General features: G+C 38.2%; 1 protein-coding gene across 1 annotated transcript; it reads left to right on the top strand.

Annotated features, from left to right (window-relative positions):
- Nucleotides 1-2797: 2797 nt before the first annotated feature.
- Nucleotides 2798-5718, top strand: LOC127217626 (X-linked lymphocyte-regulated protein PM1). Its single transcript, XM_051178611.1, has 5 exons — nt 2798-2816; nt 3760-3877; nt 4553-4652; nt 5128-5226; nt 5551-5718. The coding sequence occupies exons 1-5, from the start codon at nt 2798-2800 to the stop codon at nt 5689-5691; spliced, it is 477 nt and encodes a 158-aa protein (XP_051034568.1). The 3' UTR covers nt 5692-5718.
- Nucleotides 5719-15065: the final 9347 nt, after the last annotated feature.

Below are 15065 nucleotides of genomic sequence, written 5' to 3'. Positions count from 1 at the left end.
GCATCTGTTTCCATTGGTGGCTGAGTGAAGCCTCTCTGACAGTTGGGTTAGGCACCTATCTATGAGTATAGCAGAAAAAAAAAATATCATTAGGAGTCACTTCATTGACTTGATTTTTTTTCTAGTCATGTTTGATTCTGTCCTAGGTCTTTGGGCTATCCTGTCTCTGGGTCTTCATCCTTAGGGGTGAACTCCCTCTCATAGTATGAATTTGTGGGAATGGCCAGTCAGTGACTGGAACTCGCTACATTTTAAACTGAGTAAAACTTTGCTAAGCTTTATTTCTCACTTGATCTTCTTAAGCTTGTATCACAGATTTAAAAACTCAGTTTCTTGTCTGTAGTCACATAGATAATCCACACCTTAGTATGACCTTGCCCAGAAAGGCTTAAAACCTTGTTTTCTTAAAATAACCATAAATTACTTGATTTCATCTAACTTTTAGAGAAATTATAGATCTGATTTAAAACCTAATGTTGGCAATATGCCTTTGTTTAACATCTTGTTTTTATTACCAACACAGCACAGAGTCAAGTAACTGATAATCAAGAGAAGTCAAAATCTGAAGAAATAGTTGAAGATACAGGGTAATACGTTTGAAATTATTATTTCCTGTTTAATTAAGTACTTCCAGATAAGTTTAATTGATTGTCTAACAAGTAATCTATGTAAATACTTGGAATATGATGTATATTTGAAAATAAGAATTACAAAATATGAATTCGTAATTTGAATGGTTTTTGGAAGGGGATAGTGCTGGGGATCAAACCATCATCTTCATGTATATATGACAAAAGTTGTTGCATTGAACTGTATCCCCAACAACCTACATTTTTTAAAAAATTTCATTTCTTCACAGAGCTCAAGTGCAGAATATTCTGGAAAAATTTGGAGGTGAGTTTTTAGATATATAATTTATTTAAAACTATATAGTATTTACAGAATTTATATAATAGTAGTCAACATAGTATATGACTGTTTTTAATGTTTTGTTCCCATATAGAATTTTGTAAGTACTTTCACTTTAGCATCATGGATTTTTTCCCCCCCTGTGGTACACAAAGTGAAAATGGTGCATGTGACATTAGTAAAATTTTGTTTTTATTTTTATATGTTTATTTGTATGGTGTAATGTACCCATGTATACATGTGGAGGCTAGAGGACGATTTTAGTGTCGATTCTATTACTTTCCACCTTATTCCCTTTAGATGGGATATCTCTGTAAACCTGGAGCTAGACTGACAGCCAATAAGTCTTAGCAATCCCCTCTCTGCCTACCACAGTGCTCCAATTACAGGAGCAAGCATCCATGGTTGCCTTTTTTCATGGGTGCTGGATTCAAACGCAGGTCCCTATCCTTGCACCGCAAGCCTTCATACTTAATTAGCCATCTTCCTAACTGCTTTGAAGTGATTTCAGAAGGAAAAAATAGATGCAAACATTTTTACAGTTCCATGTATTCATTAAGTGCTATGTACATAAATTTCTATACACATAACAATTTTTCATTGACTTTGTTAGTTTTCTATTAACTCAGTTTATTTTCTAGGACTCTTCTGTGGTTGTTTCTTTATGAGGAACAGTATAAAACTGAATCCTCTAACCCTTCATTATTATTTTTAAATCGTATTTTATGTATATGGGTGATTTGACTGCATGGGTGATGTGTACTACTTGTGTGTCTGGTACCCAAGGAGGCCAGAAAAAGATATCCCCTGGAACTATAGCTACAGGTTGTAAGCCAACTCATAGGTGCTGGAAATCCAACTCCCATCCTCTTGAACAGCAGCTAGTGTTCTTAGATGCTGAATCAGATCTCTAATCCCCTTATTTAGTATTTTTTATAAAATATATTATGTAATTGAAAATGAAAAACAATTTTACTAGCCAGTGAGAGAATTTATATGTTAAGTGACAGTTACATAAACTTTTCTAGATTTATTTATTTTGTGTGTATTGGAGTTTTGCATATTTGTTTGCATGTGTACCACATGTGTGCCAAAGGTCAGATCCCTTGGAACTGAAGTCACCAGTGAGCCGCTATGTGAGTGTTGGGAACCAAACCCAGGTCTTTTGCAAGAGCAGCAAGTGCTTTTTAACTGCTGAGCTCCAGCTCCTGAATCTGCGGGGTGTGTGTGGGGGGGTGTTTTTAATTATTGTTTGGCCCATTTATAGAGATGACCCATGTCATGAAATCTTTTTGATAATTGAAAGAATTGCACTATTGGGGGTGGTAAAGTACTCATTTGTAATCTACATTATATAATATTATATATGTTGAAAATATTAAATGTATGCACCATAATACAACTTCATCCTACTTCCTGAAAGCTAATTATGTATGCTAGGTAAGTATTAAACATTTTCTGAGGTATCAGCATTTTTATGACTTGCTATACTTACTGATGAAAATGTCCTACAAAAACATTTTAAACTCTTTAATTAATACCATGATACTTATGCAAACTACATTTTTTTTTCTATTTTGTGTTTGTAAAATAGAGATTTTGAGCCAGCCAGCAGTGGTGCATGTCTTTAATCCCAGCACTCAGGAGGCAAAGGCAAGCAGATGTCAGTGAATTCAAGGCCAGCCTGGTCTATAGAGAGAGTTCTAGGACAGGCTCCAAAACAATACAGCGAAACCCTGTCTCAAAAAAACCAAAATAAATAAATAAAAGATAGATTCTGAAGTATAATTATTTACTATGCTTTTTAGAAATAATTTTCTTACTACATTTAAGTACACTTTGGGGATTCTTTGATTATAAAACAGTATTTTAATCTATTTTTACAAGTATGGGTGCTTTGCATACAGGTATGTCTGTGTGCCACATACATAAGTACCTGATACCTGAAAGTTTGGAACAAGGCATCAGATCCATTGAAATTAGAGTTGGAGATGGTTGTGAATATCCTGTAGGTGCTAGGATCAAACCCAGGCAGGTCCTGTGAAACAGTAGCCACTCTTAAACACTGATGCCTTTCTCTAGCTGCCTTCTTGTCTCCCCTGCCTTGAGGTAGTGTTTTGTTTTATTTTTTGTAGGTTTATGTATTTTTTGGAGGGGCGTTGGTTTGTTTGTTTATTGGGATTAGATTTTGTTGTTGTTATTTTTGAGACAAGGTCTCACTATGTAGCTCTGGTTGTTCTGGAACTCACTATGTAGACCAGGCTGATCTTAAACCCTCAGAGGTGTGCCTGCCTCTGTCTCCCAAGTGCTGGAATTAACAGTGTGTGCCACCATACCTGGCTGGCCTCTTGTTTTTAGTACAATAATTAAAATAATGAGTTCTAACAATTCCACGACAAAATGTATTCTTTCAGTTGCATAGTATTATATACATTTAGAAAAATAAAGTAGTCTTTATTAAAGTGTTTCCTCATGAGAAATTAAAAGTCTATCCTTGATCCTTTGTTTTTTTGTATTTGTTCTTTTGAAAACTGTTCCTGAATTTTAAAATTATCTCCATTTAGGGAAATCAAAATTGGAAAAAGGTTGGACATGTCTTATCCAAAATATATGGAAGTGGAGTTTTCTGTATTTTGGAACATTTGCATAGACTTTACCAGTTGAGCATCCTTTATCTGAAAATATAAAACTCTAAGTTTCCTAAAGTATGAAACATTTAGTATACAATGTTGTTGATATATTTTAATTCAATTTTAAATTTCCTTGGTATTATTAAATGAACTTTATATTTATTTGCATACATGGGAACAACTGAAGTTTTTTCAATATGAAATTTTATTTTCAATATAGGTGACATTAATAAGGCTCTTTCTATGAAGAGAAAACACATGGAAACTTATGTCAAAGATTGTATCAAAGGCAGTAACCGGAAAGTTAAACAAATTTGGAAAATGAAAGCACGGGAAAGGTAGGGTTGATAATTTTATAGGACTACATTTGTACCATTTTTAAAAATGTGTATTGGTGAAAAGTAAGTATAAAAAGACAATCAACTTTTGAGCTTTGGGTTAAAATATGTGGCTTTAATTTTATTTAAGCAGGTAACCCTATAACTTCATTTCTTCATGGAAAGTAGATATAATTCTTAGACATCAGTAAAAATTTCATTTTCTTCTTTTAAATGACTTGATGGAGATTTTAAAAGTTGATTTAAATTCATTCTGGAAATATAGAAGTCTTCTAAAAGATTTGAAAAATCAACTTATGGTCAAATATGTTTGACAGTGTAGAAAGGGATCAATTATACATGCATATAATTCATATGTTTTAACTGACAAGTCTTGAACTGAGTCTTAACTGTGCCAAAATAGGAAAAATAAATTAGACCCTATATTTGGTAGGAAGTCATGAAAAATTAAACTACTTGGAAATACAATATATATTAAAACTTTCTTGACTTTTGAAGAGGTAAATCATGAGAGAAGACTTCTCTTAATCTGCTAGAAAAAAATAATGGATTCCCATTAGCTAATTGTCACACTGCTGTTTTTCCTTCTTTTTATGGTATGAAATGGCCAATTTGTTTTGAGTGTTCTTTTCAAACTGGTATGAATGTGACTGCTTTCATTATTTTGTTTTACAGGAAGAAGATTAACAGCGAATTTTCTAAGCAGTATATGACTACATTTCAGCAGTGGGATATGGATATACAGAAATTAGATGAAGAACAAGAAAAATTAGCTGTTGGTATCACAATTAACTTTATAATTAACATAGTATAAGTATCAATTAGAAGAAAAATTAGCTGTTGGTATCCTAATTAACTTTATAATTAACCTAGTATAAGTATCAAGTAGAAGAAAAATTAGCTGTTGGTATCCTAATTAACTTTATAATTAACCTAGTATAAGTATCAAGTAGAAGAAAAATTAGCTGTTGGTATCATAATTAACTTTATAATTAACCTAGTATAAGTATCAAGTAGGAATGGAGAAGCTAACCTTGATTAGATTCATGGAAATAAGCTAGGTTTCATTTACAGTTAAATTAGTAGAAAATCTATTCTTTTCAAGTTTTATATGGAATTATTTTTGCTCACTTAAAAATTTTAGGATTGGAAATACATAAGGGGTTGTTAGCCTAGCATTCATGTTGCACAAAATAAAAGCAAAAATTAAACCAAATTGTTATGGTAATGCTTTCCTTTTATATTTGTAGAATAATTTTAAAAAAAAACAAAAAACTTTTAAACTCTCTAAAAGTGATCAGAACCAGTCACTGCAAGCAATTAGACAATTACATGAAAAGTTCATGGAGGTATGTTGCACATACTACATATTTTCTTATAAAACTATGTATGTTTGTATGTTTTATGAATCATAAAGTTTTAATTACTTACAATTTTGAATTATTTCTGACTGAAGTGATTGATATGTGTATAGAATCCTAATGGTTTGTAGTGATTATTCAAGACATGAAATGGTAAATTGGGAATTCATCCTCACTTGTACTTCCTAGGTTATTAATACTTTAGTTACTCTGTTTAACCAAGCATAATAAGGCTGTATGTCACTTCTGCAGTCTTTCTTTCATCTTTATATCCTTGAGATTTGTTTAGTAAAAAGTGCCTTTCTGTTTCAGAATTTGGAGAACTTGGAGACGAGCAGCTATCTTCAGCTTACTAATGTAGAAGGTGAACTTAAAAAAGAAATTTCAACGTTTCAAAAAAACCTCACAAGGCATACTCTAAAGTACTCTTTACCTTGTAAAACTTCAGACTAATGGAAACATGGGTAACTATAAACTAAAAATGAGGTAGTTCTGTCTCTTTCCATGAGACCAGCAGCAGGGAGTGATTGTAGATGTTTGACTCTTCAGTTCTTCTTATTCTGATGATTCTTTTAGAAAGGACTTGAATCTGAGTGATGAGATATAATTACAATGTTAGTTAGGTGGTATGTCTTTAGAGTAGAAATAGTTTAATATTTAATTGTTAGTTGCTAACTTGTTTAAGTGCAAGAGCCTCTTCATATAAAGTCTAAATGACTATGAAGTAGCAAATACTTCTTTGTACCAAAAACTTCTATACATTATTGTAGTGAGTTTTTTCCTTCTAATACTGTTAACTAATTTTTATCAATAAAGATAATTTAAATTTATATATTGGCATCAGTGTTTTATCAGTTCCCAAAGGTATGTGATACAAGTATAGAAGTTTGCATTGGTTTGATGTGATTTGAATTTGAGATAGGCACTTACTATTTGTGTGTTATCCAGAAGGGTCTACAATGTCTAGGCTCAAGGTAATCTCAGTGTTCCATGTAGTTGCTGTGAGAGGTATGTGCCAACATACCTGGCTTACATTGTTTTAAAGGGAAAACCACAAAATCTATCTTATAAACACTATGTATTAACTAACTTAACACAACCTGCTCTGAGAAATGAAAATATTTGTTTACTTATATAATTCATTAAAAGAATGTACATTTGTGTTTTGGAACAAACTAAACTGCTAACATAACTAACAAAACTGGCAAAATTTATAAATATTGGCTTTTACCTCCAGGTAGATGTCACCTATACTTAATGATTAAGAATACTTCACATATATTAATTTTTATTTCTCATTTAAAATATTCATAATTATACATAAAAAGGAGTGAAATTTGTTTTTCCAAATAATGAGTATTTAAACATTTCATTGAAATCACTCAAACTTATTATTTTTCTAAAATTAACTTGAGGGAATTAATCATTTACAATAAGACATCAAGTGTTTTCCTCTACTGCTATCCATCTTATTTCTTTGAGCTAGGGTTTCTTGATGAACCTGGTCATTTCAGTTACGCTGGCACTCGAGCAAACCCTGGTATCTGTCTATCTCCATTCCTCCAGGGCTCAAGATTACAGATAAGTGCTAGAACACTTCTCATTTACTCAGGTCCTCATGCTTGTGCAGTGAAAACTTTATCCAGTAAGACAACTCCCTCCTACGGAAGTATTTTTAATGAGCAGTAAAAGTCTTGCCAGTTTTTATAAAAAACAATACCCTAATTTATGACATGAACTACAAGCTACAAACTTGCTTTTCTTCTCACAATAATGGATGTCTATCTTTGTCCTTTGGCATACATACATCCACTTGTTTCAGTATTCACAAGATTTCTTCAGACAAAGCCCTAGCTGATAGAAATTTATGTTATTCAAACTTTACTGTTAATTACACCATGCAGGTGAAAGTTCTAGGATGGCCAATATTGGATTAAGAAAATGTCAACTCAACTGCCAAGAAGTAGTTTTTAAAGAGAGAATGTGGACATAGACTTGGAAATTTCTTGATTGAAGGAAAAATAAATCATAAATATGTAAACAACAAAATAAATACATATAGTAAATATATGACAATAATGAATGGGTTAATAAACATCTCTGTGTTATTTTGGAAAACAATGACTAAGGTAAGAAGTAAATGGCTTCTTTTAGTGTTATGTAGCTGTCTCCTTAGAACTGAAATATTCCCTCCTGTAGGGAAGATGGAGGATCCAACAACTCAGAACTAAATAAAACTTACAAGTTTTGGGAAGCTCAGAGATATACAAGGTTTGCAGAGGCCTCCCAAAGGTTAGAAAAGTAAACAATTGCCAGCTGAAGAGATTATCTGTTCAGTGGAGCTGCCTGCAGTTTGAGAAGAAAGCTCCTGGGGACATAGCTTTTGTGAGGCAGCACTCATGCTGTGGTGGGCTTATCTATGAGGCAGCTGCATTTTTAGTCACCCTGTTCCTGTAAGAGGGGAGGGCATGGGGGATGGCAACATAAAGGGTCAAGATGATTGAGAAGGGGGCAGGTCTGAGTGGGAGAGTAATGAAGGAGATATATTGATAGAGGGACTCAATATGAAATTAGAAACCTGGTGCTAGGGAAACTCCCAGAAACCCACAAGACTCCAGCTAAGACTCCTAGCAGTAGTGGAGAGGGTGTCTGAACTGACCTTCCTCTGTAATCAGATTGGTGACTACCCTAATTGTCATCATAGAACCTACATCCAGTACCTGATGGAGGCAGATGCAAAGATCCACAGACAAGCACTGGGCTGAGCTTCTGGAGTCCTGCCAAAGAGAGGGAGGAGGGATTATATGAACAAGGCAGGTGGGGTGGGGGTGGGGGTCAAGATCATGACTGGAAACCCACAGAGACAACTGACCTGAACTTGTGGGAGCTCAGAGACTCAGACAGCTAGGGAGCAGGCATGGGACAAACCTAGGCCCTCTGCATCTGGGTGACAGTGGTGTAGCTTGGCGTTTTCTGGGGCCCCTTGCAGTGGGACAGGACCTGTCCCTGATGCTTGAGCTGGCTCTTTGGAACCTACTTCCTATGGTGGGATACCTTGTTCAGCCTTGATGTAGAGGGCAGGAGCTTGGTTCTACCTAGACTTGATATTCCATGTTTTGTTGACTCCCCATGGGAGGTCTTACCCCATCTGAATGGAAATGGAGATGGAGGAGGAGGGGATGGGGTAGTAGGAAGGAGGGGGAAGGAAAAGGAGGAGGGAACATTGTGGTTGGTATGCAAAATTTGAAAAGGAAAAGGAAAAAAAAAAACTCAAGAAAATCATTGCTTCACAAGGATAAACAGAACTCTTCTATCACTGATACCCAGTCTGGAGTAAATTGGCAGCTACTGGACCTGTTGTGAAGTTTCTATTTGCACTTTTTTACTATCTGTGGATAGGATGCAGAGCTACTACTAGTTACTACTGATCTGGCCCTGCTTTGAGGGTCCAGGCCACTCTGTGATCTGCTGTATTTACCTAATTCACGTGGGCCAAGGACTTACTTGGCCACTGGTTTATTTATCATATCCATTTCTCATACCAAGGAAATGTCCATGGAACCTGTGAGCATAACAAAGTCACTTATTCCATCTGCCAATATGGGAGACACTATACATGTTTTGATCCACAGTACTCTCCAACGAAGAATGATTGGTGGTTCAGAGACATTCCCCAGGCCAAGGGACAAATGATCTGAAAAATACAACCTAGAAAAACAAGTGCAAATACTTTTTATGTGTGCATGCAACCATAGTTTACAGCTGATCAACTTTGTTGAGCCATTGGGAGGACTATGTGGGAGTGGAAATACAGGCTAAATGATAATTGTATGTTTCACAGCCCAGAATTCAGGACAGATGCACCCCCTAATGCCCATTTTCACTGTCCTTATTGGGTACATCTCATGACCCACCTGGGAGGGAAAGTACAAAAGGGGCCAGCTGCATCATACTGTCAACTAGGGACCTAGTAACCTTGTTAATTTCAGTATCCCTAACCCAAGAAACCCCTGATAGAAAACTGACTGACGGATTGGAGCAGAGCATGGAATATAGGAATGGTGTTATATTTCAAGAGATTCTATCATCCATAAATCCAAACCCAGGCCCTCCATTCTTTTTAAGAGGAAAGAAAAGGTAGCTACTTCCTATCCCTACAATAATAAGAAAGTGCTTTTGGTCCCGACAGAGACTATAGCCAGTTTGTAAAGGCCTCTTTCTTGCCATGTGTCTGAGTAAACTAATATGGAAGATCAGTGGCCTTATACCGAGACAGGATACTCCAATCCTGCTACCAGGGTTTGGCTCCTTAAAACTTCAATTATTGGAGGTGAGTGTGGTGGCACATGCCTTTAAGCCTATCACCCCAGAGGCAGAGACCTCTGTGTGTTTGAGGCCAGTCTGGTCTACACAGGGAGTTAAAGGCCATCCAGAGGTACATAATGAGACCCTGTCTCACCAAACAAAACAAAATGATTTTTTTTTTGGTTTGGCTGGTTTCTTTTTGTTTTTATTTTGTTTTGTTTTTTCAAGGTCAGGGTTACTCTGTGTAGCTCTGTAGACCAGGTTGTCCTGGAACTCACAGAGATCTGCCTGTCTCTGCCTCCTCTGAACGCTGGGACTAAATGCTTGTGTCAATGTGTACCACCACCCAGCTCAAAGCAAAACTTTAATTATTGGGAAAAACTGTCTTCCCTGTGGAAATATAATTTATCACTTCTTTTGAAAGCCTGGCATGCCACCTAGAAAATCCAATGGTGTGGATCACCATACCTCTTTGAGCCAATTGTTCAACTATTGTCCAGTTTTTCTCATCTCCGATAAGCCTGGAGCAATGTCAATGCAGATACCAAATGGCAGGCTGTAGGTGAACTATACTGGATATTACAGCCTACATTATACTTCCCCAGAACTGACCAGAATCATGTGTTGGGGGGTCTATCAGTACACCTTTCTTCCTGCTCCAATTTACCAAAGGGGGCCATTTGGGAATCTTTAAGTATTAAGAGACTAGGAGACACAAACTAAATGACATGCCTTACAAATTGTCAACTAGAAAGATGATGGATGGCTGAGTGAAAAATCCATTATTATAGTCCAGCTACCAGCAGAGGATGGGTACCCTGAGGGTACCCTGTTCACATGTATATGTTAAACCATATTACCAGGATACAGGCTATTGTTGAAATTATAACTAATAAAACTGCAGAAGCCCTTAAAATAGTGTTGTATAAGAGTTTTCTAAGAGGATTGAAACATTCCACTCAGCAGGAAGCTCCCTAAGCAGGAAGGTAAACAACTCAAAAGGGCTTCAGGAAGCCCCTTAAGCAGGGAGGTAAACAACTCAAAGTAGTTGTAAGAAGTCCCCCAAACTGACCACATTCTCTAAGCTCCTCCTTGCCAGAGTAAAGGATAAAGGCTGAGTCCTTTCAGATGAAAAGAAGCTGCTCTGCAAAGAAGACTCTCAGAGGAGCCCAGACCAGCTGCCTGGAAGAAGTAGAAACTATCCGAGCTGGAACTTCTTTACCTGGAAGACGTTTCCACCAACGGAGGTGCTTGGAAATGGCTCTCTGCAACCTGTTGAGCTGCCTGCAGGCCGTGCAGTGAGCGTTCCCAGCTTTGTGAGCTATTACCTGGGCTGGGGTGGACTTTGGCGATGCAGCTGACTGCTCCTGTAAGTGATCCCTTACCTATATTCCTGTAAGTAACCCCAATAAAACCATTGGCTCACCAAATTGGACTTTGGGTATGGTATATCTGTAGTTTAGTCTGTCTAGGGCTCTTTATCTGGGGTGAATAGATGACCTTGTTTTGTCTCCCCAGGAAAAGTTTTTGTAATAAAACATAAAATAGCCAGGGTTCAAGCTCAGGTTATCGGTTTGGTGGCAGATAGCCATTGAATCATTTAGTCAACCTTAATCTTACCTTGTTGAGTGCATGTAGCCCAAACTCTGCCTTTATTATTACAAGTTATATATTAGTTTGTTTACTGTGTGTGTGGGAGAACAATGATGCAATCATCCTCCTTTTCCTCCACGTGAGTTCAGAGCTTGAACTTCCCTTGTTGGGCAAGGAACACGAGCCTTTTACAGAGGCAGGCAGATCTCTGTGAGGTCGAGGCCAGCCATGCCAGCCCGGTCTGCAGAGCCAGCTCCAGGACAGGCTCCAAAGCAATACAGAGAAACTCTGTCTAGAAAAACAAAACAAAGCAAACAAACAAGATTCTTATTGCTGAGCCTTCTTGCCAACCCTAACTTCACCATCTTGAATGCATACAAAAGAAAATGGCTTAAAAATTCAAATGGCTTCTGTTTATTGTGTATGTGTTCTCATGGCACTGTGTACACGGGTGGAGGTCAGTCAGAGAACAACATGCAGAGGTTGATTCTCTACCTCCACCCTTTGGATATTGGGGAACAAACTAAAGTCGTTGGGCTTGGCAGCAAAAACCAAAAAGCCTTTTTTTTTTTTTTTTTTTTTTTTTTGAGTTTTTGTTTGTTCGTTTTTGTTTTTCCTAGACAAGTGTTGTTCTTTTGCTATAGCTGTTATCGATGAAACATGAACCCAGGTAGAGCTTATTGGTGGAGGGAAAAGAAGGAGGGTAGCTGTTGGCCAACTGAAAGCAGGATAGCAGGAGAGAGAGAAAGAGAACATCTTATACTTTCCTATTTTTCACATAGATAATCCTTAAAACACCTATTCCTGAATTCTGTTTTGTAACAGTGGAAGGCTTGGCTGCGGCTTTAAGCTAACAAAGCTACCAGTCGTCAAAAGCATCAGAGTTCTTGAGAAGGATAAAATTTTACCTGAATTAACGATTAGAGAGTCACAGAGAGTTACTAGCTGGCAGCATGGACAGCCACCCCCGGGGTCCTCCACAGTTGTTGAGGTCAGAGGCTTTAAGGACGTCTGCCTTCTGCTGATGGTGTGAGACCTGTGGATTAGGAGCTTTTGGAAGACTTGGCCCAAGCAACGTGGAGAAAGTCAATTCCACTGCCCTCTTGTGCATGGTCCTTATAGTCCTTTGCAGTAGCTGAGATTAAAGGCAGGATTGCTCAGTTGCTAGCGTTGCCACTTTTGTGGGTGGATTTTCTTCAGTGTCCACCAGTCTTCTTGGAGGAAATCGGTGGTGCCAACAGCTGGCCTGTCTCTCTGTTATAAAACCTTTTTTAAAATTATTTTTTTAATTTATTTTTCTATTTTACATATCGATCCCAGTTCCCTCACCCTCCCTCCCCTACTCCCTCCTTCCCTTCTCCCTTGACCACCCTCCGCTCCCATCCCCCCCACTCCATACCTAGGGTGATGCTTTCCAGGAGGGGTCATCTGAATCTGTCAAGTCATTTGGAGTAGGGACTAGGCCCTCCCTCCTGTCTCTAGATTAAGGCAGTATCCCTTCATGGGGAATGTGCTCCCTAAGTCCTTTTGTGCACCAGGGATTCATCCTGGCTCCACTGTCAGAGGTCCTTTAGACTGCCCAGGCCTCTAACTGAGACCCATGTTCAGGGGGCGTGAGTCAGTCAAATGCTTTTTAATAAAACATTTTAAGTGCCATATTCTCTAGATCTCTGAGCACTTGAGGGCTATCCGTCTGTTTAGTATATCTCAGCAGACAAAATTTGTCTTTAGTTACTTGCCTTAAGCACATAGGTGGCTAGGTAAAGCTTTAATCTCTGTAATTAATTAATCTGTGCTTAGTAGGGCTACGATGACATTAGTACAGGTTCTGTCTGGAGAAGTGGATTGAAGCTGAGAGTCTGTTAAGGGATGTATTTTTACTCAGCCTTCCTACCTGACTGTAACTGGCTTTAACTTAGTAGGTTGGATTTACACCTATAAAGGACAAAGATCTAACTAGAGAAAAAGCCCCCTTTTGTAATAGAAGCTTAACCTTTATAAACAGCTTACAGGAAGGACTGGGTGGCATAAATATTTTGTTAATTTGAAACAGACCTTTATAACTTTAAAATGTTTACCATGATTTAAAGATGCATAACAGTTTAGAAATATTTGAAACTTAGTACAGTTGAATTTAAGTTGTGTATAGAGTTAGCTTACATATACATATAAAGTTAAATTTAAATCGCATGTACACATGTACAGAGATATATCAAACAGGACTAAAAATAAGAGAACCAGAGTATGATCTCTGATTTTTACGTTGTAGCAAACAGACAGGACATTTAAAGATACAGAGTAAACTTAAAGCTGCCAGTGACAAGAAAGGCAAGGTTTACCCTGGGAAGGCATGTCATTCTGAGGATGGAAGGGTCTAAGATGATTAAGTAAGGTATATGAATTCAAGTTATGAAGGTCTGATGAGAAAAAGGCTTAAGTGATTGCAGAAAAGTGATTTTAGACATTCAAATTAATGAGACATGTTCCAGATTTCTTTCTCCCTTTGCTCCTAGCTTTCTTTCTGGCTGTTCCCTCTCCATCTCCCTCTTCACCCCCCTCTCTCTCCGCTTTCAGTTGGCCACCAGCTACCCTCTTTTCCCTCCATCAGTAAGCTCCACCTGGTTGTGTTGAGTCTTGTGTTCCTGTTTCATTGGCGACAGCTACTGCAAAAGGACAACACAGGGTTTCTCTGTGTGCACTTGTCGTGTTCTGTAACTCACAGAAACGGAGCCATCTTGATAACCCTTGAATGTGTACATTATACCACCTTGAATGTGTAGAACAGAAAAATAACTTGAATTTTTTGTTGGTGGGGGGAACATGCCAATGCAATGGTCTGGCAGTCAAAAGAGAACTTATGAGAACCGGTTCTCCTTCTACCACATGGGTTCAGGGGTTTCAGGTCAGGTCATCAGATTTCGGTAAGTATCTTTTTTACCGGTTCAGCCATCTGCCTAATTTTACCGTGCTGAAAAATATAACCCGATATGACTTTATTTATTTATTTATTTTATTTGTTTATTTATTTATTTATACTCTGTTTATATGTGGACACAAGGGCATGTTCATGGGGAGGTCAGAGGACAACTTTCAGAAATCAGTTCTTAATTTCCACTGTGTGGGTTTTGAACTCAAAATCAGGTGGTCAGGTTGAGTGGCAAGCCCCTTTACCCACTAAACCATTGCGACGACCATAATTCCACCTTGAAGGCATACAACAAAAATGTCTAAAAAATTTTTTTAAATTAATTTGTGTGTTAGGGCGTGGGTGGTGGCGTATTGTCACACATGCCGTGTTAGGGCGTGGGTGGTGGCGGATTGTCACATATGCCGTGACACACATATGCAGTCAGAACAAATGGAGGAAATCGGTTCTCCTTCCACGGTGTGGGTTCCAGTCTTCAGCTTGGCTGCAAGTCTGTACTGGCTTGAACCAGGAAGGAAGGAGGTTAAGGGGGAGGGGTAGCGAGGGCGCTTTACAAAAAGATGGGAGTTGTGGGATTATTTGGAGTCTTTCGTTGTGTTGCTCAAATATTAGTAGGCCGTAGGCCAAAGGCAACTTGTTAGGCTGAGAAATTAGAACAGTGCCCGCCCTCTGTCACGAGGACTTCAGCAGCGCCTCTAGGTCTGGGCGTGGCTTTGGCTAGCTTATTCCTGCAGTTTGAGCGCCTCAGGGGGCGTGCGTCTCTCCACAGAGTACTGAGCAACCCGCAAAATTCCTCATTATCTTCCACTTGGTGGCGCACCTGCACATCTTACGCCAGGCCCTCACTGCTCCCTTCTTTGATTGGCTCTCGCCGGACACGAACAACTTTTGGCTCCTCCCTGTCCCTCCTCCTCGCCCTTATCTCCTCGTGTTCGCTGGTTCAGCCACGAAGATTTCTCCGGTCCTCCTTGCTTGGAGTTCTGGAGTTTAAAGGGCCCAGAAA

This window comes from Phodopus roborovskii, unplaced genomic scaffold (assembly GCF_943737965.1).
Source record: "Phodopus roborovskii unplaced genomic scaffold, PHOROB, whole genome shotgun sequence".
In the NCBI taxonomy this organism is placed as follows: Eukaryota; Metazoa; Chordata; class Mammalia; order Rodentia; family Cricetidae; genus Phodopus; species Phodopus roborovskii.
Note: the sequence above shows the minus strand (reverse complement) of the source record. Positions and strands in the feature narration are given on the sequence as shown.